Source organism: Sciurus carolinensis, chromosome 1 (genome assembly GCF_902686445.1).
Source record: "Sciurus carolinensis chromosome 1, mSciCar1.2, whole genome shotgun sequence".
Lineage (NCBI taxonomy): Eukaryota > Metazoa > Chordata > Mammalia > Rodentia > Sciuridae > Sciurus > Sciurus carolinensis.
Window position 1 is genome coordinate 20430728 of NC_062213.1, and position 27172 is coordinate 20457899.

Below are 27172 nucleotides of genomic sequence, written 5' to 3' on the forward strand. Positions count from 1 at the left end.
TATTGAAAGCAGTCACAATATATATATTACCAGGAGCAGGAAGCTTGTCTGATAACTGATGCAAATTTTCAGCACATTCTTCATATAGACTAAAATGAAAGAATGAGTTAGAGGGGGAATAAAAAAACCCACATCTATCTATCTATCTATCTATTTTTTTCATAATCATAACAGGTAATAACCAGACACTGTTAAGTGTTAAGGTAAATGCACTACTTTATTTGACCCTGACAACAGATTCAGTGGCACTACTATAAGACTATTTTTAGTGCCACTTTAAGTAACTTTCCTAAAGTCACCTAACTAGTATGTGTGTAAGCTAGGATTCAAACTGCAGGTATAAGTTCTTATTCACACCCCAAAAAAAACAAATAAAATTAACAACAATGAAGGGAACAAAAGTCCCTAAATTATATTTTGTAGACAGAATATAGATGATAACTAATGGATAAGTATTTTTCTGAATTTTCAAAGTAAGTTATCAGTAAGTGTTTAATAAAGGATACTGCTTTTCTTTGAATTGCATTTAACAGTCCAGACTAGAGAATATGATGCCCTCCTCCAATTCTTCAAAACCTATTAGTTTTCTCCATATGATGAATTTTTTCCTGAAAATAGTCTATGACATAGTATGAAGGTATTTAAATCCTTTATTGTAAACTGATATTATTTAAAAAAAAAAAAAAAGAACTTATGGCATCTTTTGTTAAACTATAGTTTTCAGGCTCCCTCTTGTGGAAGTAATGATTAGGTCACTTAGCAGAAACTAACTTTAACTTTTACATTTGTCATCTTTTAACAATTGTGGGAAAACATGGCTTGATAAGAGCTTTTAAGATCAAATGAAGTCACCTTAGAAATTATCTGAAAGAACCTCAACAACCAATGGGTGAGGAATTAAGGGCCAGAGATGCTATGTGCCTGGACTAAGGTCATATAGTTAGCAACCACTTAACTGACTCCTGGTTAAATGCTCTTTCCCATGTTCTACATCATCTTCCCTCATTAACCAATATAAACAATGTCACCTGGAGATAGGCAAAGGGAATTTTTACAATTTGTGTAATTTATAGTCATACTACAACATAAGAATACTGAAATAAAAGTTTTCTGTCATGAAATATTATGAAGACTAAAATGAAAGGTACTCTGAGTCAGAGATGGGATACTGTATGAAGAAAAAGTTATCACAACTTATAAACTGGATCATCTTATATATTGCACCACAATTTTAAAAAACCTAAAAGTGAACTCAATCACATTTATACTTCTCAAAAATTTTAAAGATTTTGAAAGTATTTGAAATGCTGAAGATACAAATAAATCGAAAAAAAATTCATGTACTACATCCTCAAACAGCAAAATGAAAATGATGCTTTGGTTTGAATGATAGCTATTGACATTAAATGACATTTCTACTTAAGCTCTTAAAATATAATGTTAGGCAGAATTTATCTTCAAGAGTGATATGTTAATTACAATATCATTTTCTATAATTCTTATAATTATGTAAGGTTAAGAAACAAAACATTTTCAGATTATTAACTTTTGCATGTTGAAGAATTTTACTGAGATAAAAGGTCTAAATTGTCCAATGTTTTCCAGATTTAAAACTTTCAGTTAATTAAAATTTACTTACTATAGTTGCTAAAATATGTAATCTTCACCCTCCTGGCTTAAAGTAACTGTCTATATCTTTATAACTATCTGTAAAATATCTTAGAGATAGTATAAGAAGTATATAAGCATACTCAGCCAAGGATAAGGATTCCCTGCTATTACTATCTTCTTCTTCACAACACTCAACGGCACTCAAACATTCTTCAATATTTGTTTGAAGAACATCTTCAATCTTATCTTTTTCTGCATCAAAATGTATCTCTTGCCAATCAGAACTACAAAACTAATAAATCAAAAGATCACATTAGATAATGAATTCATGGAATTCTTTATAGTAACAACAACATTCACTAATAAGTATTACCTGGTAAAATCCACAGATTGCCTGCACTGCAAAGAACCACTTCTTGGAACCAGGAATACCACCCACTGAACAGGCTTGAAAACAAAATCACATTTGTTAGAAGAAAGATACACATAAAAAAGCAAATGTCATAGCATATATGCTTAAGAGAATAATGAAATTTTGAAACATATTCGATAGCTTTTTAAGATACATGTGTACGTGTATATACATATACATAAACAAGGATCTTTTTTAAATCTCTGGTAAAAATTCAAACAGAACAATCTACTTAAAGAGCAAAGTTACGGGGCTCTCTTCACGGGGCGACCCAAGATGGCGGCCTAGAGGGAGACTGCGCCCCCGGTCGCTCCACAACCCAGGAGTTAAGAAGGAGAGGCATTGAGAGACTCGGACTGAAGCGGAGCCACGGGTGAGTCTGCCCACTGGGTAAAGCTCGGCCCGGGTGGCAGGCCCAGATAGAGGTGGCTTATCGGAGCCGGGCAGGGCAGCTAGAGTCATCCACAGGCAGCCCTGCGCACTCCGGCGGTGGGCCCCGCCTACACAGCCAGCTTCTCCAGGTTCTCGGAAGGGAACTGGCCCGCTAGTGAGAGCCTGTCTGAACAGAGCAGGCTCCGAGTCCCGGAGCCGCTGCAGTGCAGTGTACTCCTGCAAAGAACCAGCGGAGAGCCTCGATCTGCAATCAGCCTCAGGGATAAGGGCAGGGCAGCCGGAGACCTCTTCAGGCGGCTCTGCCCACTCCGGCTGCGGGCTCTCTTCACGGGGCGATCCAAGATGGCGGCCTAGAGGGAGACTGCACCCCCGGTCGCTCCAGAACCCAGGAGTTAAGAAGGGGAGGCATTGAGAGACTCGGACTGAAGTGGAGCCACGGGTGAGTCTGCCCACTGGGTAAAGCTCGGCCCGGGTGGCAGGCCCAGATAGAGGTGGCTTATCGGAGCCGGGCAGGGCAGCTAGAGTCATCCACAGGCAGCCCTGCGCACTCCGGCGGTGGGCCCCGCCTACACAGCCAGCTTCTCCAGGTTCTCGGAAGGGAACTGGCCCGCTAGTGAGAGCCTGTCTGAACAGAGCAGGCTCCGAGTCCCGGAGCCGCTGCAGTGCAGTGTACTCCTGCAAAGAACCAGCGGAGAGCCTCGATCTGCAATCAGCCTCAGGGATAAGGGCAGGGCAGCCGGAGACCTCTTCAGGCGGCTCTGCCCACTCCGGCTGCGGGCTCTCTTCACGGGGCGATCCAAGATGGCGGCCTAGAGGGAGACTGCACCCCCGGTCGCTCCAGAACCCAGGAGTTAAGAAGGGGAGGCATTGAGAGACTCGGACTGAAGTGGAGCCACGGGTGAGTCTGCCCACTGGGTAAAGCTCAGCCCGGGTGGCAGGCCCAGATAGAGGTGGCTTAGCAGAGCCGGGCAGGGCAGCTTGAGTCTTCCCAAGGTAGTCTTCCACACTCCGGCAGTGGGCTCTTCCCACACGGCCAGCTGCACGGTGCAGGCCCACAGTGAGAGCATTTTCGCACAGAGCCAGTTCCAAAACGTGGAACCAGTAGGGGGCTAGGGGCAGTATTCTTCGAATGAGCTGCTTTATCAGATTCCTCCAAGACATCAGGCTACTGAAGGCTGGGAGGTGATACACTGGAAATCTACTGGGACACTATAAGCCAATAGTGGAAAACTGCAATATCTCAGGGTCCCACTGACAACTGACCATTATGAGAAAACAAGGGAAGAAAATGTCCCAAACAAACCTAGATACTACATCAATAAAACCCAATGACAGCACAGCAGAAGAAATGTCAGAAAGGGAGTTCAGAATGTACGTAATTAAAACGATCAGGGAAGCTAATGACGAGATGAAAGAGCAAATGCAGGCATTGAAGGAGGAGATGAAAGAGCAAATGCAGGCATTAAATGATCGCACCAATCAACAGTTAAAAGACCAAATACGGGAAGCAAGAGATCATTTCAATAAAGAGAGATACTGAAAAAAAACCAAACTGAAATCCTTGAAATGAAGGAAACAATAAACCAAGTTAAAAACTCCATAGAAAGCATAACCAATAGGATAGAACACCTGGAAGACAGAACCTCAGACATTGAAGACAAAATATTTAACCTTGAAAACAAAGTTGAACAAACAGAGAAGATGGTAAGAAATCATGAACAGAATCTCCAAGAACTATGGGATATCATGAAAAGGCCAAATTTGAGAATTATTGGGATTGAGGAAGGCTTAGAGAAACAAACCAAAGGAATGAACAATCTATTCAATGAAATAATAACAGAAAATTTCCCAAATCTGAAGAACGAAATGGAAAACCAAGTACAAGAGGCTTATAGAACTCCAAACATACAAAATTACAACAGACCCACACCAAGGCACATTATTATGAAAATACCTAACATACAAAATAAAGACAGAATTTTAAAGGCCGCGAGAGAAAAGAATCAAATTACATTCAGAGGGAAACCAATAAGAATATCAGCAGATTTTTCAATCCAGACCCTAAAAGCTAGAAGGGCCTGGAACAACATATACCAAGCCCTGAAAGAAAATGGATGCCAACCAAGAATCTTATACCCAGCAAAACTTACCTTCAAATTTGACGATGAAATAAGATCCTTCCATGATAAACAAAAGCTAAAGGAATTTACAAAAAGAAAGCCAGCATTACAGAACATTCTCAGCAAAATATTCCATGAGGAAGAGATGAAAAACAACGATGCAAATCAGCAACAGGAGGCGCTAGCCTAAAGGAATAGCCAAATAAAGGAGAAACCAAATCATGTCAAAAACAAATATGAGTCAATTGACTGGGAATACAAATCATATCACAATAATAACCCTGAATGTTAATGGCCTGAATTCATCAATCAAAAGACACAGACTGGCAGATTGGATTAAAAAGAAAAATCCAACAATATGCTGCCTGCAAGAGACTCATCTCATAGAAAGAGACACCCATAGACTAAAGGTGAAAGGATGGGGACAAACATACCATGCACACGGACACAGCAAAAAAGCTGGAGTATCCATCCTCATCTCAGATAATGTGGACTTCAAACCAAAACTAGTCAGAAGGGATAAAGAAGGACATTACATGCTGCTTGAGGGAAGCATAAATCAGCAAGACATAACAATCATAAATATCTATGCCCCGAACATTGGCTCATCCACGTACGTCAAACAAGTCCTTCTCAATTCCAGAAATCAAATAGACCACAACACAATCATACTAGGCGATTTTAACACACCTCTCTCACCACTGGATAGATCGTCCAAACAAAAATTGAATAAAGAAACTATAGATCTCAACAACACAATCAGCAATTTAGACTTAACGGACATATATAGAATATACCATCCAACAAAGAATGAATACACTTTCTTCTCAGCAGCACATGGATCCTTCTCTAAAATAGACCATATTTTATGCCACAAAGCTACTGTTAGTAAATACAAGAAGATAGAGATACTACCTTGTACTCTATCAGATCATAATGGATTGAAATTAGAAATAAATGACAGAATAAAAAACAGAAACTTCTCCAATACCTGGAGACTAAATAATACACTATTATATGATGAATGGATAACAGAAGACATCAGGAGGGAAATAAAAAAATTCTTAGAAGTAAACGAGAACAAAGACATCATATCAAAATCTCTGGGACACTATGAAAGCAGTACTTAGAGGAAGATTTATTTCATGGGGTGCATTCAAAAAAAGAAGTAGAAATCAACAAATAAACGAGTTAACACTACAGCTCAAAGCACTAGAAAAAGAAGAGCAGAGCAATACCAAAAGTAGTACAAGACAGGAAATAGTTAAAATCAGAGCCGAAATCAACGAAATCGAAACAAAAGAAACAATCGGAAAAATTAATAAAATAAATAGTTGGTTCTTTGAAAAAATAAATAAAATTGATAAACCCTTAGCCACACTAACAAAGAGAAAGAGGGAGAAAACTCAAATTACTAAAATTCAGAATGAACAAGGAAACATCACAACAGACACGAGTGAAATACAAAACATAATTAGAAGCTATTTCGAAAATCTATACTCCAACAAAACAGAAAACCTTGAAGACATCAACAAATTTCTAGAGACATATGAACTACCTAAACTGAACGAGGAGGACATACACAACTTAAATAAACCAATTTCAAGCAATGAAATAGAAGAGGTCATCAAAAGCCTACCAACAAAGAAAAGTCCAGGACCAGATGGGTTCTCAGCCGAGTTCTACAAAACCTTTAAAGAAGAGCTCATTCCAATACTCCTCAAACTATTCCATGAAATAGAAGAGGAGGGAACCCTACCAAACTCGTTCTATGAAGCCAATATCACCCTGATACCTAAACCAGACAGAGACACATCAAGGAAAGAAAATTTCAGACCAATATCCTTAATGAACATCGATGCAAAAATTCTCAACAAAATTTTAGCAAATCGCATACAAATATATATTAAAAAGATAGTGCACCACGATCAAGTGGGTTTTATCCCAGGGATGCAAGGTTGGTTCAACATTCGGAAATCAATAAATGTCATTCACCATATCAACAGACTTAAAGTTAAGAATCACATGATTATTTCAATAGATGCAGAAAAAGCATTTGATAAAATACAGCATCCCTTCATGCTCAAAACACTAGAAAAAATTGGGGTAATGGGAACATTCCTAAACATTATAAAGGCCATCTACGCTAAGCCCATGGCTAATATCATTCTAAATGGTGAAAAACTGAAAGCGTTCCCCCTAAAAACTGGAACAAGGCAGGGATGCCCTCTTTCACCGCTTCTATTCAACATCGTCCTTGAGACTCTAGCCAGAGCAATCAGACAAACCAAAGAAATTAAAGGGATACGAATAGGAAAAGAAGAACTCAAACTATCCCTGTTCGCTGATGACATGATTATATATTTAGAGGAACCTGGAAATTCCACCAGAAAACTTTTAGAACTCATAAGTGAATTCAGTAAAGTAGCAGGTTACAAGATCACTGCTGATAAATCCAATGCATTTTTATACATAAGTGATGAATCTTCAGAAAGAGAAATTAGGAAAACTACCCCATTCACAATAGAATCGAAAAAAATAAAATACTTGGGAATCAATCTCACAAAAGAGGTGAAAGACCTCTACAATGAGAACTACAGAACACTAAAGAAAGAAATTCAAGAAAACCTTAGAAGATGGAAAGATCTCCCATGTTCCTGGATAGGCAGAATTAATATCGTCAAAATGGCTATACTACCTAAAGTTCTATACAGATTCAATGCAATTCCAATTAAAATCCCAATGATGTACCTTGCAGAAATAGAGCAAGCAATTATGAAATTCATCTGGAAGAATAAAAAACCTAGAATAGCTAAAGCAATCCTCAGTAGCAAGAGCGAAGCAGGGGGTATTGCAATACCAGATCTTCAACTCTACTACAAAGCAATAGTAACAAAAACGGCATGGTATTGGTACCAAAATAGACAGGTAGATCAATGGTACAGAATAGAGGACATGGTCACAAACCCAAATAAATACAATTTTCTCATACTAGACAAAGGTTCCAACAATATGCAATGGAGAAAAGATAGCCTCTTCAACAAATGGTGCTGGGAAAACTGGAAAACTATATGCAATAGAATGAAACTAAACCCCTATCTCTCACCCTACACAAAACTCAACTCAAAATGGATCAAGGACCTCGGAATCAGACCAGAGACCCTGCATCTTATAGAAGAAAAAGTAGGTCCAAATCTTCAACTTGTTGGCTCAGGATCAGATTTCCTTAACAGGACTCCCATAGCACAAGAAATAAAAGCAAGAATAAACAACTGGGATAGATTCAAACTAAAAAGCTTTCTCTCAGCAAAGGAAACTATCAGAAATGTGAAGAGAGAGCCTACAGAGTGGGAGAATATCTTTGCCAACCATACCTCAGATAGAGCGCTAATTTCCAGAATCTATAAAGAACTCAAAAAACTCTACACGAAGAATACAAATAATCCAATCAACAAATGGGCTAAGGAAATGAACAGACACTTCACAGAAGAAGATGTACAAGTAATCACCAGATATATGAAAAAATGTTCAACATCCCTAGTAATAAGGGAAATGCAAATCAAAACTACCCTAAGATTTCATCTCACCCCAATTAGAATGGCGATTATCAAGAATACAAGCAACAATAGGTGTTGGCGAGGATGTGGTGAAAAAGGAACACTCATACATTGCTGGTGGGGTTGCAAATTAGTGCAACCACTCTGGAAAGCAGTGTGGAGATTCCTCAGAAAGCTTGGAATGGAAACACCATTTGACCCAGCTATCCCACTCCTTGGCCTATACCCAAAGGACTTAAAATCAGCATACTACAGAGATACAGCCACATCAATGTTCATTGCTGCTCAATTCACCATAGCCAGATTGTGGAACCAACCTAGATGCCCTTCAGTTGATGAATGGATAAAGAAACTGTGGCATATTTATACAATGGAATATTACTCCGCAATGAAGAATGATAAAATCATGGCATTTGTAGGCAAATGGTCGAAATTGGAGAATATCATGCTAAGTGAGATAAGCCAATCTCAAAAAACTAAAGGACGAATGATCTCGCTGATAAGCGGATGAGGACATATAATGGGGGGTGGGACGGGCTAGCATTAGGTTTAGGGTTAGGTTTAGAGTTAGGCCAAGGAGAGCAGTAAGAATGAAGGAAAGAAGGACTGTGTAGAGGGAAAAGAGGGGTGGGAGGGGTGGGAGGGGTGGGGGGGAGGGGGAAAAATATAATAAACATCATTACCCTATGTAAACGTAAAAAAAAATAAATAAATAAAAAAAAATACAGTCATGGAGGTTTCCCCTATAATTATAATTTCATGAATAACTCATAAAGTCAATTTCTTTCTATAAAAAAAAAAAAAAAGAGCAAAGTTACAACAAATACTTTGCATTTGTTTGTCAAAATTCAAAATCAATTATTATTTTAACCATCCTTTCAAACAGATTAATATCTACCATAAAGACTGAAAATATATCTAATCACTGCTGAGTAATCCAAAATCATGTAAGTTATTAAGTAAAAAAAATTCACTCTCCAAAGATCATGGTGGTTTGGTTCAGCCTGGCTGGAGACAGAGGAGTTGCTTCTCATGGAAGTCAGATAAGATTCCAAGTGCTATAACCATTTTTTTTTTCCAACAATCTCAGCAGAAGACTTCGCCTCCTACCTCCTTAAGCAAACAGAAGTCATTGTGTGATGAATTCTTTCGGGAAACATGGGACTCTACTTACACTCCCATTCACTCCTTCTGTTAACATGTTAAGAAGCACTGACCTTCCAATTCAAGGTTATCTCTCAAAACTCCTTTGAGACCCTGGCCCATTTATTTCAATATGTTTCCCCTCATTAGTGTTTAAATAAAAAGTGTTACTCAAATTATTTTCAAATGGAATCATTTTAAATTCACCTCCCCTCCCCATTGACTACTATATATCTTTTGCCTCTTCGTGGATCAATTTCCTGAAAGTGCTGTGTACACTTGTCCTTCTCCATTTCCTCATCAACATTTCCACTCTCCTTCAAATAACATTTCCAGCTGCATTTCTGTCTTCAACATGCTGCTAACAACTACCCTCACCAAGATCACCAATACTTTTTACTAAATCTAATATTTTAGTTTTGTTATAACTTGACCTTTCATCGTAAGAGTAAGACAGAATAATCCAAGATGACCCTTTCCACTAATATCTCCTTTAACACTTACTGTCTATGGCACCAATTTTTCTGGCTGCTCTTTTCAGTCTTTTTAAAAAACTGGTATGTTCAGTTCTTTTAAATTCTAGGATTCAGTTTTAGATTTTCTGTCCTTCCCATTATCCATAAACACACCTAATCTTTCTGATGGCTTCAACTGACATTTATACATTGATGAATCTACAATCTATATCTCCAGTCATAGCCTGCATCAAGTTCCAGACCCAAGAATTCAACTTTTATAAAACATTTACTTTGATATTTTGCTAGGTAACTATTTACATGTTCCAAACAGCATGTCATATTCCCTCCAAAATCTGCCTGTCTCACTAATGCCACCATCACACTGTCATCTAAGTCAATGACAGGAAGGTAGCAAGCATGGTCAAACTACTCTTGGTAAAAGTTTTTACAAAGAAATAAAACACCTGAATCCTCAATGTTTCTAGTATTTTAAATTGTAGTGTGCAAAATAAATAATACTTTCAAATTTTTTTTATTTCCCTGAACATTTATAACCATTAGGAGAGTTTTTAAATGTTTTGATAGAAAATTTTAAAGATTATGAAAAAATTGTCATGTTTCCCATTAATTACTACATTATGATGGCTTTGCATGGCTTCAGCTTGTTATCTGTCATCCCACACAACCATGCAAAAGAATGTCTGCATAAGAAACTTCTAGTCAAAAAGCAGAAAGTAAAAGAATTTCTAGAATGCTCCCAAGAGTTCTTTTACACATACATTTGAAGCACAAATATAAGAAAATCTTTCCTGCAACAAGTGGTACTGACTAAAATTATACCAACTTGAAAAATTAATGAGAATACTATTGGACTTGGAAAACAGGCTAGGATAGTACACATCATTTCCTAATGATGATAGCTAACACTGAGAGAGAGGAGGTTCTCTAGTGGAAGGAAAGAGGAAGGAGCAGATTATACAGTCATGAGAACTACAAAGTTACCAAACTGAGCTAACTCTCCCTGGCATCTACAGAAATTTCCTTCAGTTTTTAGGGCTTGATCTGTTTGGGCACCTCTACTTTCTAAGCCTTCAAAGGACATTCTCAGATAAAGGCCAAGAGGAAGAGGCAAAAGTGAAGATAAGCATCAAAATAAGTAAATGCATATGTAAAATGTCAATAGAAGTAGAAGATAGAAAGATTTTTACAAAAAAAAAAAAGTGCAATACCTCAAAAAGTTAAAGCAGATGAGAATCAAGAAAAGACCACCATGTTTAACAATTATGAAGGACTTTTAAGAGAATCAGTAGGAGTTAAGGACAAAAAAAGTAGCAAAATTTGTACAAATAATATATATTAAAATTATAATTAAAAATAAGTAAATAAATGCTAAAGTTGATGTGGAGGCATTAATAATGTTACTTAAAAGCATGGTCCAACTACTCTTGATAAAGTTTTTACAAAGAAATAAAACACCTGAATCCATGTCAGAAAAAAAATCCTCCTTAAATCTCACATTACCCTGTGTTATATATACCTAAAGATGGGCAAGGAAATTTCATAAAGGAACAAAACTCAAGTTGAGAACCTAGAATAATTTTCTTTCCTTTTTTCTTTTTTCACAATTTTATAACTTTGTTTGACAATCAGTGGTTAGTTTTCATGCCATTGACAGATTTTTGAAAAGTGGCATCAGAGACAAAGGTAACCAAATTATATTACTTATTTGTTGAATCTTAATTCTCATGCTGCTTTCTGGAAAACAACACACTATATGAGCCATTCCTGATTTGGGAGGCCCACACTTCTCTGTTGAACCTTGTGTCAATACACAATTTGTAATGCCCCTGTCCTTCATGTCAAATTTCTGGATCTGTGAGTGTCTAAGGGGCACACTTCTTGAAGCCTATTTCACGGATGCACTCATGAATACTGATGGTGTATTCTTGGGTTACCACCTGCTTGATGGAAGAATGCTTCTCACCACCATTCTTTATGGGAGTCATTCTGCAGCACTCAACGTGGAAAGGAAGAGAATGAAGGATTCCATTCTAAGTTTCACTAGGAATCTGTCAAGCTCTTACCTTCCTTCCAGTCTTGAAAATATTGAAAATGTCTTTCCACAGCAATTCTATGATTCCTTAAAGGTTACTGATGGTGACCCAATGATCTCATCTCAAAATTCTTTGGAACTCTGAGGTATTTGTGTCAGAAGGTTTTAATTCATTCACAGCAATTAAATGCTTCTGTATAAATGCCTATTGATCTGTTTCAGTCTCTTCTTTCCAGTTTAGTTCTATGCTTTCCAATCCATGCATAATTTACATTGACAATGGGAGAAAAAGGTTTCTGGAGCTCTCCCTCAGTTGTTGAGCTAGCCTCAAACTTAAGATTCTCCTGTCTCAGCCTCCTGAGTCACTGGGATACAGATGTGCACAACTACACCCAGCAGACTTTATTTTTGTCAAATGTGATTATTTGGGATTTCATATCTAGAGTATTACCTAGCATAAAATACACTTCTTGAAGAAGTATTTTACATGATAAAAGTTGGGTTTTCTCTCTCTCTCTTTCTGTCTCTTTTAGGTTCTTCGAAACAAACCCACGAAACTCCTGGTCTCTGGCTTAGGAGCCTCTGATTTCATTTTCTCTGAAATAAGATCAGAAGCCAAAAAGGAAATACAGTATAGTGGTTACTAGCATGGACTCTAGAAACCTGGAATAATTTTCACTACAATTTTATGATACTGAAATAAAAGAAAGGCAAAGTTGATGCCTTTTTCAGTTTTGTATTACTTATTACTTGAAGTTACCTTGGTATCTCACTATCTTGTTCCAAGTTAACAAAGTATTTATTGTACTCCTAAGTGAGAAAATTAATTGATTTGCAATACAAAAGCTGTGTCAGAGAAAAGAAGGGTTTATGTTGTACTTACCAGGGAAAGTACTATCATCTGGATTAACTGAAGCACTAATGCTTCTTTTCAGGAGGTGATAAACATTTGCTGCTGTGAAGTCTGAAAATGTAAAGAGAGTCTAACTCAGTGGCTCAAGAGTTACATAATTTAAGTCTATTCTGATTTCACTATCACCTAGTCTCACAACAACGTACTGTACACAAAATACATGCTGATCAAGATCTTTTCATGTTTTGATACAGTAAATCAAGAGCAAGCAGAGAAAACTAAAAAGGCCCCGATCTGTGCGTGCCAGTAATTAGCACAGATCAAAAATTCCCCCTAAAGAACAGGAAATCTGTCACCATACCTTATACCCAACTATATATATTTCCCCCACAAAATGCCTGCTTTACCAAAACAAACAAGTAAAATGCAATAGTCTAGACAGAAGTACCAAAAAAGAGCGCAATACCAAGTAGCTAAAATCGCTTAAAATTTATCATTTCTTGATTAAACTTAGTTCACTTGTAAGATGTCTCCTTCCACGAGAATGTAAGCACTAGGTTAGTGAGACCCTGTATCTTGTTCCTTACTGTACTGCCTGCATGTGGAACACGGAAGGCATGAACATTTATTGAATGTATACGTTTCCAAAGACCAGAAATTCCATTAAGGTACAGGGGGTTCGATCAGTTAAATTCTTATTGTGCCAAGAATTTTTGAGCCCTGGGATCTTGCATCCACAAATTTGTACTGATGTTCCCATGAAGATGACACTGTCCAGCCCTTATTAGGTCTGTCCCACATAGAGTCTCAGCTTCCTAGGACCTACGGTGACCTCTGTCCCTCCCCAAGAAACTAGATCACAAACGCAAACTTCTCCGCCGGCGAGCCGTTCCCGCCCTTTCTCAGCCCGGCTCTTACCCAGCTGCTTCTCGGTACCCACAACCGACGACGCCTCTAGTTCACGCTCCGCCTCCCCACTGAACGCCGACGGGAACTTTCCTTCCCCCCAGACCACCAGCAGCAGATACCGATCCATCTCTTCAGAATTCACCCTCAGTTTTAGGTCTCAAAACAGCCGCGCGTTAGACGCACTTCCGGTTTGTTCCTGCTTAGTTCGTCCGGAAATAGTGTCCTCCGTCTGTTTCCGCAGGTTCCCAGGAATTTTTAGGGAATTATTTTCGGGAATTAGCCTATCAATAACTGCATTCTTTCTTTCTTTATTGAAGAAACTGCTACCGTGGGAAGGCTGGAAGGTATCCATGAAAGAGGAGAAGCCGAAGAGTGCTGGGCGGCCTAGGAACTCTGGTGCTTCGGTATATGCGTTTCCCGTCGGGCAAGTAGTGCTGATGACCCGGTTTAGGTTCGGGATTAAGGAGGACGGTTTGGCCCGTGGGGGAGCATGTCTAGCTTCTCTCGGGCGCAACAGGTGAGCTCGCACCGTGTGCCTTGGTGGTTGGTGTTCATTACGCTGGCCGAAGGAGAGCGGCGGGTTGGTAGTGAGGTCGAATCGGCAGGGAAGCCTAGACGCGCAGCCACGCGCTTCCTCGGGGAAGCACGGAGTGGTGGGTGGTGAGGACGACCACCGCTTTGGGTGCTCGTCCCCTCTCTCTTCGGTTGGCCTTTTTCATGACTCTCCTCCGACCCGCGAGGCCGAGGATCAAGAGCGAAGGTCAGAGAGGTGGTAAGTGGGTCACGGAGCACACTGAAGACGTCAGAGTTGGTTTTGCTGGGTGAAGTGGGGATCCGTGGGAGGGTTGGTCTAAGGGGTGAAAAGCATGAACTGACTCGGGTGGGTAAGGGGCACCCTGACTGTACAGAGCTGCGGGCCTGTGGAGGGCAGACGCAGAGAATCCTCTCGCAGACTCTTGCAGTAAACCAGACTACACAGGATGGTGTGCAAGCCAGGCCAGCGAATGTGGTGCTGAAAAGTCATCAGGTTTTGTTTGAGGATGGAACCCAGAGGCTTTCTTGAAGCATTGAATGCGGGTCGACAGCAAAACAAGAATTTCTTCAAGTTTTTTTGTTGTTTTGCTTTTTGGACAACTGGAAGGGTGGTGTGCCATCAACTGACATAGAAAAGGCTGACGTTGATGCAGGTTTCAAGTGGAAGAGTAGGTTAGGAGTTACTTTTGAATATGTTAGTCCAGGATGACTTTTAACCCAGTGCTGCTTCATGCATGGTTCGTTCCTGGGACTGTTTGTTACCTCTCAGTGGTGAGATAAATACAGGAAGTGAAATTTAAGAAAAAAAAAAAAAAACTGTAATAACAGTTTGGTATTGTGGCAGCATTTGTACTTTTTTATGAAATTTTTTTTTCTATAAAACTGTTGGTCTGCAATGGATGGGGGAAAATTAGTCTTTTGCTTATGCTATAGGCTAGTCTGAAGTTTGTGATAATTAAATTTAAAACAAAACCACTAGGCTAGTTGTATTCCCCCCCCCCCAGCATTGTTTAATCTCTGGTGTATATGCATAATGAAGGCATCTGGTCAAGATCTTTCTGGAATGGAATTTTCTTTGAGTTTAAAGACACTGATGAATACTACAAAAACAGTGGTCTACATGTCTGAAACAACCTAAAGATATGTAAGACAGTTCTTTAAAATTTAAATTTGTTCGACTTAGCTGCCCTTTCCCAACTACATTGTTTTATTTAACTTTCCCCTGGAATTGAATTCCTGAATTGTCTTCAGTTGCCAACTGACCACTCAGCTTTCAGCATAATATACCTACCGACCTCGACAATGAGAATAATAGAAAAGTCTTCCTTTTTCAGAAGTAGAAACAAAAACAAAAGTTTTTTGTGATAGTCTTTTCAAAGTAATTATTTATTAACATTAACTGTAGAATACATGTAATTATATGTAGTAAACAATTAGTTATTTCCATTTTAATTCATTTAAATTTTTTTCTTTTTTCTTTTCTGTGTTTTCAAGCAATGGGCCACTTTTGCTCGAATATGGTATCTCTTAGATGGGAAAATGCAACCCCCTGGTAAACTTGCTGCTCTAGCATCAATAAAACTTCAAGGATTACATAAACCTGTATACCATCAGCTGAGTAAGTATCATGTTAGACTGGTCATAACAAATTACTTTCCATGCTAGAATAGAATATGAATGAAATTTGAGCTGTGAGAAAGGACCCCTTTTTTTTTCTGAGGACTCTTTATTCCATTCTTTTGAAAACTTATAGTGCAGTAAACTGAATTTTGTATTATTTATGGAAAAGCCATAACAGATCAGTTTTCCTGGGAGAACCCCATTATATGCCACCTGACAAACAAAATTACCAGTAGCCCCTCCTTTTATTCTCAGAAATATCCTGATTTGCACTATGAATTACATATTACACCTAATCTGTAACTTTTCACATGACAATGTGCATTTAAGTAGAGTTTTTGAAAATAAGGGAAATAATCTTCTGTTGGAAAAATCCTTTTCCCTGGGAAAACAGAGCTAGCTAGGTATAAAAGCATAATTTTTACTATTTCAGCTAAGTAGATTTGCTTTTCTGTATCATTTTTCCTTTTTTGTTTTTTCCTTTTTGGGGGGAGGGGTATCAGAGATTGAACCTTGGGGCATTTAACCACTGACCACATCTGCAGCCCTTTTTAAATTTTTTAAATTTTGAGACAGGGTCTCCTTAAGTTGTTTAGGGCCTTGCTTAGTTGCCAAGGCTGACCTTGAACTTGCTGTCCTCCTGCCTCAGGCTTCTGAGCTGTTGGGATTACAGGTGCATGCCACCACACTCTATCATTTTTCTAAAATAATAGAAAAAGTTAACTTTAATTTTAGAAGAGTACACCTTACAGATGGTTTAATCGATTTTATTTACTGTGGTACTTCACTGACAGATCCTGATATCATTTTCTATTCCTCATCTCACTTGACCAGTCAATAAAATTTGCTAGAATTGATCACATTAGTTTAGCTTTTTGTGAGATAGAGTAAACATATAAAGTATATTTTAAAGAAAATTAATAATGATGAAGTGAGTATCCATATGTTTGGCATTTATGTTGTTTCCTTTTTATTTATTTATTTACCTTTTAACATTACAGTGTTGCTACCAATATTTTTTACCTTTTCCCCATTGTTCATGTGGAATTGTTTTTTCAATGTATATTCATAGGAATATTCATAGGAAGCTACTGTATCTCTATTTTTTTTGTTTTGTTTATTTTTTTTGTCTTTGATAAGGTACTTTTTTTGAATACTTTTTTTAATTGTCAGTGGACCTCTATCTTACTTAGTTATATGTGGTGTGGAGAATTGAACCGAGTGCCTCACATATGCTAGGCAAGCAGTCTACCACTGAGCTACAACCCCAGCCCAACAATGTACTTTTATCAGAGGTAATTGATGTACAGTTGAAACAAAACATCTCTTCAATAAAAGAAATATGATTTCTAATCTTAGCATTATTCAAAAAGTAATTTGTGTGCTCAAAAGTTCTCAAAACTACTCATCTCCTAAAAAATCTCCATGGCCTTTGTAAAATAAGACAAAATGCATTTTCTCTGTGAGATATTCAAAGAATCACCACAGAATGGGGCCCAAAAATTCAGATTCCATTGTCATCATACACAAAACTAGCCTCTCTGGAAATAAAATTTACTGAAAGTCTATAATTTAGCAATACACTGTGGAAAGATTCCTTTTGGAAACTCCTAAGGGCAAATCAAAAACTGTATTATTCTTCAGAATATATCATTTTTTATTGGTTCTTTTTTATATAACATTAGGATTCATTTTGACATAGTTATAAAAGCATAGAATAAAATTTGCTCTAATTCAGTCCACAGTACTTCCCCTTTTCCTCCCCTTTTCTCTTCCGTCCACTCTATTGAACTTTCAGCTATTATAGTTTGTTTTTTTTTTTTTTAATTAGTGTCTTGTGGATACACATGATGGTGAGATTCACTGCAGTGTATTCATTTATGTACCCAGGAAATTTAGGTCGGATTCATCCACTATTCTATTATCTCTACTCCCTCCCCCTCCCCCTTCCTCTACTTCTCCGATCTTTCTTCTGTTTGATGAAATTCCGCCTGCCTGCCTTACTTTGGACTAGGTTCTGCATATTAGAGAAAACATTAAAACTTTTGGGGTCTGGTTTATTTCATTTATCATAATAGTCTCCAATTCCATCCATTTACTGGCAAATGCCTTAATATGATTCTTTATGACTGAGTAATACTCCATTGTGTATATATACCACATTTTCTTACCCATTCTTCTATTTAAGGACACCTAGGTTGGTTCTATAGCTTGGCTATTGTGAATTGAGCTGCTATGAACATTGATGTGACTGTGTCAGTGTAGTATGCTGATCTTAAGTCCTTTGGGTATAAGCCAGAGAATGGGATTAGGTTTGTCATATGATGATTCCATTTGTTACTACATCTTTAAATCAATTCATGTCCCACCACAGCATGTACCACATTACTCCTCATCTTTAGTAACACTGGATGTTTTCATTCTTTCTAACTACTCCAGTAAATTTGAAATACTTTTTGTAGTTTTAATTTGTATTTTCCTGATTATGAATAATGGCTCAGTATCTTCTCATTTAGTCTTTGCCCTTTATAGTTTCCTTATCTGAAATTCTTATGTGTGTCACTTACCCATTTTTCTACCAGGTTATTTGTCCTTCAATAAGTTGCATATGTCATTACACCTCCTAAATACTTCAGCATGCATTGCCTAACAATAGAGATACTTTCCTATGTAACCAAAATGTCATTGACACATCTAATAAGAATAATTTAATTATATGGTTTGATGTCCAGTCATTTTTAAATTTCCCTAGTTATCTGGGGAATTTTAATTCCTTTGTTTTTTTTTTGGGGGGGGGGGTTGGCGCAGGGGGTTGGTAACTGATGTTTGAACCCATGGGCACTCTACCATTCAGTTACCTCCCCAGCCCTTTTTTATTTTGTTGAGACAGGGTCTTGCTAACTTCCCCAGACTGGCCTCTAACTTGCGATCCTGTGATCTGAACCACACAGATAGCTCAGATTAAAAGCACCCAGTGTCCCAAGAACTTTCTTTTAGCTATTATATCTTTGAACTAGGATCCCCCCCAAGATTTATTTATTGCCATCAGTTGTTATATCCCTTCAGTTGCTTTTTTAATTGGAAAATCCTTATTTTTGTTCTTGCTTTTGAGGAATCCAAGCTAATTTTCATGGAGAACTTTTTTATGGAAACACTGTCTTCATTTGTTTTCCCAAGATGCCATTTTCTGCTTCTTATCCTGTGTTAACTCTTTTTCAATTCCCTGTGCTGTCTTTACTTTTATTCCCAATTATTTTCCTCACTAATAAGGGGGAGTGTCACGGGCCCAGTCTTTGAACCTCTTCTCTTTCATTATATGAGCAATTTGTCTCATATTTAAAAATCATCTGCATGCTAATGACTCCCAACTGAATGTCTTCAGTTTTGCCCCATTCCCTGTGTTCTAGACTCATATAACCAATTTCTACTAAGTAAATCTCCCTTCGTATACAGTAGATCTCTCTAATAAATAAGCCCATTCAGCAGCAATCTTGTTCCTGATCTCCAGTACCCAGACCAGCCTATTCCTTCCCAGTTTTCCCCATCTCAGTTAATAGCATCTCTTTTCATTTAGTTATTCTGGTTTGAAGCTTTCACTCCATCTCTGACTCCTCTATTTTGAGCCCCCCATAAATATTTATCTTAAAAAATGAGGAAAAAAAAAAAAGTCTGGGATCTGGCATCTCTTATTATCTCTCCCTTCTACACTAATTTTAAGCCATTGTGCTTTCTATCATGTTTTGCCCTCATGTAGACTTTTCTCCACAGAGCAGCCCCAGTTCCTTTTTCAAAATGAAAGAGCAAAAGTCAGAACTCTGCTAATGCCCTGCAAGGACCTGCTAATGTGATTCCTATCAATTCTCTGATATTGTTTTCTACCTCCCTATCCCTCTCAGAACTGCTGCTATTTCATTAACTTGCCTACCAAACTTTTTTTTTTTTTTTTTTTTTTTGCCTCAGGGCCTTTTCAGATTGTGTTCCCTCTGCTTGGATGTCTCAGATATCTATATGGCTTATTCCTTTACATCTTTCTGATTTCTACTCAAATCACTTATATTCTGAGTGAGCCTTCCCTGGTCCCTTTTCTTCCTCTTTTGCTCTGTAAATGTTTACTTTACTTTCCTTTAAAGAAAAAATATAAGCATTTGTACATCACTTACCATGTAAGTATTTATAATCTACCTTCCTTCATTAAAATAAGCTTCAAACAGATAGGAACTTTGCCCATTTTGTTTATAGCTATATTCCCAGTACCTATAATTGTACTTGACGTATAGTTGGAATGTAAGAAATCATCGTTGTATGATTGTTTGCATTCATAAATATGAATTCTGAAAATGAAGGAAATTAGCTAGAACTTTGGAATGTAAGGTAAATTAGACTATTGGATCTGTGGAACTGGGAGTGGGATGGATATTTCAGATGATCTGATTTGGTTGAGAGTAAGGATTTATGATTTTCCCTTGTTATACTTGCTACTCTAACCTTTTTCTCTACTTAATGACATTTCAGTAAGTTATCAAAATAGTCTCATACCCTATAAAATCTGCAAATAAGTATATGAATCTAAGTATTTTATCATTTTAAATCTTTGTTTTTTAAGTATCTAGTACAATGTGTGGCCCATAATAGATGCTTATCAGAAATAGTTGTGGCATGACACTTTCAAACAGATATTTTGTAAATACAGGTGTGCTCATTATTCCCTGAAGTTATGTTCTATAAAATCACCGAGAATGCTGGACTAGTGAATCTTGAACCATTACTTGTAGGGGAGATATTGGCTTAAGTTCCTCTGAGTAGCCATTCATTATAACTTTTCATCAGTCAACATAGTCAGTACACTGAACTCTATTACCAAACTTGAATATTTTCAGTCAGTACATAACCTTGTTTATGTAGGTTTCTGTAAAAGATATCCCCCTGCAGCTCACACCCTGAGTTCTAGGGATTGCACCCAAGGGCACTACACCACTGAGTTATATCCCCAGCCTTTTTATTTTTTCTGCTGGCCTCATATTTGCATTTCTTCTGTGTTAGCCTCCCACAGAGCTGGCATTACAGTCATGTGCCTTCACACCTAACTAGAGAGTGTGTGTGTGTGTGTGTGTGTGTGTGTGTGTGTATAATTGATTCTTTAACATTGAATTCATGAGCAAGAGCATTATTGCTCAGAAGTTAATTAAGCTTATCTAGCACATATTTATCTCCATTAGGTACATCATAGCCTTCTTGCACTTAGGAGCATTATACTATACTACACTATCAAATTTGGAGTCTGTTTTAAACAGTGAAGACACTAACAAATACACAAACTCCAAAGGTGACATTAAGTAGACCACCCAAAGGACACTTATTCACAGTATGAGAGGTGAAACTGTAAGTTAGAACACTACTGTGTTCACCCTCAGCTGGGAATACACACTTTAAGCAACTCACATTTCTCCCCACTGTGAGCATGTCCATTATGAGTATTGATTTTTGAGTTACCAATAAATTTTAACAATTAGGAAATGTACAACTACCAAACCCATGTATAATGAGATAAATTCTATTGCAAAAGTAAAACGGTGATCAGCAGATTTATATTTTCACTAGAATATCTAGTGAAATAACTAGATAATAAATATCTAATTATTTTAAAAATACTATTTTGGCAGACCAGGGAAATACCAGTCATACAATTACCAATTTATAGAATTGTTTGATTCTTTGGGACTTCAACCATTACATTTAACTACCTCACGACAGATGAGAAAACTAAAATCTGAGAAATAAAGTGTCTTTCTCATTGTCATTCAACTATCTAATAGTAGAATCTGGGACTAGAACTTAGACTCCTGTTTCCTTATATAGGAAATTCCCCATTCCTTTTCAGTATGGTGATTCTTAGTCACTTAGACTGTTCCTTCCTCTAGCAGTGATATCAGCAAGCAATAAACAAGCTCTCAGATGACTTTGGAGAAGTGCAAATAAAACATAATTTGAGGGAAAGTGGAATTTTTAGTAATCTTCACCTAATTTCTGTCTCCAAGTATACCTGTTATCTGTCCACTCAGTTAAAGTTCTGCTTCCTTACAAGGGAGTCATTATTGTGAAAGTGTTCCTTGGATATTGATGAATATGCTTTCTGGTAAACCAGAAGAGTTGTAGTGGCTCCCTGTCAGGTCATTTCTAATAATGGAGAATAGCTTTTCTATGAAATTAGAAATTTAATTTTTAAAGACTAATTTGCATTTTTGTCTCACTATATTGAATATGTAACTTAGCAAAACTTTTTACGACCACAAGATGTCACTAAAACCAAAATTTAAGCACTTTTTAATTTATAACTATGTTTTCTTTTAATAGTGTATTTCTAATGGTTTTGAATTTAATAAGCACTTATTAAGTGTGTAGTATGGGCTCATAATCACTCTACACATTATTTATTTAGAAAATTGGCATACAATTTCCCAGGAAAATAATACTAAAAATGATGGCCATGTTTCTAGGAGTAGCTACTAAAAGTTAACCAATAATGTATCTGAATATAATACATTTGGTATTTGAACTAGTTTGTTTTTTAAATGGATCTTTGTTAAGTGTTATGGGAAACCAACTTTCCATTTATAATTTTTTTGTTTTTGTTTTTATGTGGTGATGAGGTTGAAACCCAGGGCTTCATGCACACTAGAAAATCTGTTTACCCTAAGCTAAACCCCACTGCCCTGATAAATTTAATTTTTATTGGAAATGGAGGTTAAGATAGAAAAGATGTGAAACCAGGAAAAGAATTCCCATCTTTCTAACTAACTAAAACTGTTCTTTCTTCTGAATGGAACTTGGGAACTTTTTCAACATGTTTAATGTTTGACTAATAAATCAAAAGAAAGAGCAGGGCACATGGTGATTTGTGGAGTATGACTTACTTTCATGAAGACTTTGCTCCTTTGACTTCAATACATTAATTCACTGAGAAGGACTGTAGCAACATTTAAAAGAAGCAGAGGGAAACCTTTCTTTAGTATTACTAAAGTAACTTTAGATTATCTTAAAATACCCCTAGTCTACATGGAATGAAATAAAAGTTTTGCAGTTCTTAAAGGTTAACATTATAAATGCTAACATGCCACGCATTTCAACAAAGATCAGACCTTTGATTTAAATAATCTCTAGTATTCTGTCTTGTAAGTTTATTATGGTCTTTATAAAGATGTATAATACATTTTTTCTGTATTTAGTTGTCAGTCTATTTCAGATGTTAACTACCAAATCATTTAATTTTGTAATCTAAATTACACATTTATACTCACCTCACACCTAAAATATCATCCTACAAAGTGCTGAAGGAGATTTTTGCCTCATTTTATATCTGTAATATTTACCTCATTTGGAAGTGAATAATTGAAAATTGGTAGTAAAATTTTATCAACCTGCTTTACACTCAGATTTTATGATGACCTGTGTGATCACCTGTCGGCGCTGGGCCTGCACAAGTTTAGGAACACCAAAAATAATAGCAAAGTAGGCATTTGGACATTTATCCTTCCAAAATTGGAAACAGATATAAAAGCCAAAGCAACCTTTATTTTTTATCACTAATTTGAAATAGCTAGTTTTTCAACATTTTTCACATCACATCTTACAGTATGTAAAAGCAGTACTATACTTGTCCCCTCGTCCTTGAGGTATGACATCCCTAAGACAAGTGCAGTTTAAAAACCAATGTGCTTATAAGATTTGACTCTGGGAAGAAGATAAAAAGAGAAGCCACAAAGTGGAAGAAAATATTTGTAAACCACATAGCTAAAAAAGGACTTGTATCTAGAATGAATGTGTATGAATACACACACACACACACAAACTTTGGAAACTCCATTAAAAAAATCTAATTAGAAAATGGTTAAAATACATGAACAGATGGAAAATAAGCATGTGAAAAGATGTTCAATATAAGCCACTAGGGAAACCAAATCAAAAACCATAAAATATCAACATACATCTATCAAAATAACTAAAATTTAAAGTGAGAGTGAATGCTGATAAGAAGGTAGAGAAATGGGATCACTCATATGCTGCTGGCGGAAATGTAAGATGGTACAGATACTCTGGACAAGGAGTGGCAGTTTCTTATAAAACTAAACTTGAACTTACTATACAGTATAGTAATGCACTCTTAGAAATTTATCCAAGAGAAATGAAGACTCAAGTTTATGGGAACAAAATGTACCAATTAATAATGCCACTACCCCATTATTGCCTATCCCCCTACTTATAGCAGCTCCTGCCATAGTGTATATTTATTTGTTTTCCAACTTTTTCCACTAGAAGGAAAGATTAAGAACGGGGCTTTCAGTAACATTCATTGCTATATTTCCAGCATTAATAATACTATGAAATTAGTCAATATGTAGTAAGTAGTGAGTGGATGAATTACTCATCAGCAGGAAAGGCTTATAAAGCAGATTTTAGAAGAACTTGAGACTTCTACCACACTTAAAAGGTGTCTGAATCTGCCCTTGCATGAACTCTGAATTTCTCAGATATACATATATTTTGATATCTATCTTGTCAACTATGTCTATAGTCAAAATTGAAAGTTGCACTTTAAATTTAGCTAGTTCATGTGGTTGAAAAACCTTGTGGCAGTAGTTAAACATAAAATCATACTGCTCTTATTGTTCTTTAAATTTGAAAATTGTAATATTTCACATTTGTTATCAATGTGTTTTGTTCTCTTGGTAGAACATACTTTTTTATATTTATATACATATTGATTTCATTTTACCTGCTGTAAGAGAAAGTTTATATGTCATATATTTAAGGGTACTAATGTAAATATGTTTAGTGAAGTGTAATTATTTATGAGAAGATTATTAAAAAGAAGAGTTCACCATTAAAAAAATGTGTTGTTTTTGTCATCTTTATTAAAATTTCTTATACCATCCAGTGTTGAGGTTTTCCAAATAGTCAGTCAACTCTTAGGGGTTACTTCAAACACTTGGGGGTTATAAAATAGAAACAGAAATCTGTTCAGGGATTTTTGATGTTGTATTATGACTTGCTTTCTGTTTTTTTATATGTTGTTTAGACTTTGATAACTTACCTTTCAGGCCCACTTTTTCTTGAGGTTTTGATTTTTCACACTAAGTCTTTCTTATTTCTTTTAAATCTAGGTGACTGTGGAGATCATGTTGTCATAATAAACACAAGACACATTGCATTTTCTGGAAACAAATGGGAACAAAAAGTATACTCTTCACACACTGGGTAAGATTTCCTTTCCCTTGTCAGGAAAAATAGTTAAAAGGTGTTATTTAACTATCACTCTTACTTTAAAGGAAAAAAGGTATTTTCAAAAATTAGCATTTAAAAAAATTCTAATTATACTCATGTTACATGTATAATTTGTTCAATCAAAATAAACATAAAACTATGCCAAATATTAGCTACTACCAAGAGTATTTGCTTCCTACAAGCTTTTCATGTAACCTCTCTAATCAAAATTATTCTCATTTTTAGTCAGTCTTCTCACTTCTTTCTCCTTCCTCTAATTACTGCTGTTTCCAGAACCATCTTAAACACCTGAAATTTCACAAGAAGTTTACATTCTTGTTTGTCAGTATCACTCTTAAATAAATACTCACATGGATGTATTCTAATGGTTTGTGGTACAGTGGTGACTCTCCCTCTTAGCCAGGCTTTCTTCTGTTGCAAAAGAACTGTTCTTCAGAGCCTGGTGACTAATGGAGCTAAAACTCAAGTCCTTTAAACATGCTCCTGTTCAATTGTGTCTCTTCCTTCATGCATGTTTTAGTTGTGTTTTAATCCAACTGTGTTGGATTTAATCCATGCGTGTTTTAGTTGTGTTTTAATCCAAACCTTAACTTTGCTCCTTGTTAAATTTTATCTTGCCTCTTTCAAGATATTTTGAGATATTTCATGTATTGGTTAATCCACAGATTCAGATCAAGAGCAAATTTAATTAAGCATACCTTTTACATTATCGTCTGCCTTTGGTTCTGAATGTTAATCTTCCATTCTTGATCAAAATCATTTTTTGATTTGTAACTGCACTTTTACCTTTAATGTTTTGGTGTGTTTCTTTTCGTTTCTTACCCAAGTGAATCTTAAATGCTTAGAATAACTTTTTTGCTTTCTCAAACTGGCCTTTGCCTATTCTTTCCCTTAAAATACATTAGTAAAATCTTTATATAACTTAACAAAAAAAACTAACATTCATCTTTAGTAATTTCTGCTATTGGCAAATCTCCACATATAAAAATAATTTTATGAAGTCAAGAGATGATTAGGAAATAATGTGCCAAGTCAGAATAACAAAATGTGACAAAAGCCTAAAGGAAATTATTGACACATAATGCTGTGAATTACTGTGCTGTATTACTGCAAAGGAAGGAAAACAACACAGCCCGTGGTGAACAACTACTGTATACATCACTGGTAGTGTCTCTCCGTCAGCAGTACTTTCTCACTGAAAGATGGAAATTCATACTCCATTGCATATTGTTGGCACCACATTACTACTGCTGTTTTATAACCGTTTCTTTTAACCAACTAAAAGAAAGAATGTATCTCATGAGTGCTATTTCTTACCTCTCTGTCTTTGTGTATGTTGTTCCTCCTATGTTTCTCAGGAAATCTATTTATTCATTAGAAACTGGTTCTGATGACTTCTTTTCTGGGATACATTCCCTATTTTCTCATAATCCACAGAATTAATCACCTTCTGTTTTTTTCTGTTGGCTCCTTACTTAAACCTTGGACATGCTACTTCCTTATGCTCATAACACTTATAATTATGTATTCAAAATTTAACTTATAATTGTAAAATTTTTAATATAATTTTAGAAAATATAGAAAATTTAAAGAAGGAACTAAAATTCATTTCTGAATCATCACTCCCATGATTTAACATTTTTGTATATAACCAAGTTTATATCTTCATTCACTTAATACAAAATCATCAGGGAACCTTTTGGCATGTGTTATTTTTAGTCACTGTATAATAGCATACTATATGATTTATCATAATTCCAACAAAATTTATTACCTCATTTTCATTGAGTATAGAATCCTGTCATATTTATCTGTGCATCCCCCAGTACCCAGCATAATGGGCATTCAGTAAATGTTTGATTTCTTTTAATTAAAAATCCCATGACCAACAATTTAAACAAGTTTTCTCTTAATCTATCCACAGTGTCTATGGTGAAGAAAGAAATGCAGTTTTTTTTCACTAGTAAAAAATCAACTGAGTATTGCATTACTGAAGTCATTTCCCTACTTAGAATTTTGCATTAGCTTTCCAGATCCTTAGGCTGAATTCCAAACTCCTAAAATAAAAGCATAAATGGTGTTATGTTTTAGAATTTGCCATCCCAGTGTTGAAAGTAGAGATTCTTTAGCATAGTAGTTACAAAATATTTTTCCATGGAGAGAAGGAATACAGGAATAGAAGTCTAGACAGTTTTTCTAAAACTAAAATACCATGAAGCAAATAAAATTA

The 27172-nt window shown here is 36.4% G+C and overlaps 2 protein-coding genes across 4 annotated transcripts in view; one reads left to right on the forward strand and one right to left on the reverse strand.

The window, feature by feature from the left end:
* Positions 1–13655, reverse strand: part of Mtbp (MDM2 binding protein) — an 87517-nt gene extending 73862 nt beyond the window's left edge. The window contains exons 1-5 of the mRNA XM_047521550.1: positions 13519–13655; positions 12631–12711; positions 1985–2058; positions 1752–1903; positions 31–89 (exon numbers count right to left, since the gene is read on the reverse strand). Coding sequence (XP_047377506.1) covers positions 31–89; positions 1752–1903; positions 1985–2058; positions 12631–12711; positions 13519–13636 — 484 coding nt within the window. The 5' untranslated portion in view covers positions 13637–13655. The remainder of the gene's footprint in view (positions 1–30; positions 90–1751; positions 1904–1984; positions 2059–12630; positions 12712–13518) is intronic.
* A 236-nt stretch (positions 13656–13891) lies between these two features.
* Positions 13892–27172, forward strand: part of Mrpl13 (mitochondrial ribosomal protein L13) — a 37644-nt gene continuing 24363 nt past the window's right edge. Inside the window, exons 1-3 of one of the 3 annotated variants that reach the window (XM_047521584.1) lie at positions 13892–14026; positions 15538–15661; positions 24822–24915. In XM_047521584.1, the coding sequence (XP_047377540.1) occupies positions 14000–14026; positions 15538–15661; positions 24822–24915 (245 nt within the window). In that variant the 5' untranslated portion in view covers positions 13892–13999. Of the gene's footprint in view, positions 14027–14090; positions 14282–15537; positions 15662–24821; positions 24916–27172 lie in introns of those variants that run through there. The other 2 variants (XM_047521564.1, XM_047521573.1) reach the window with 2 other exon arrangements.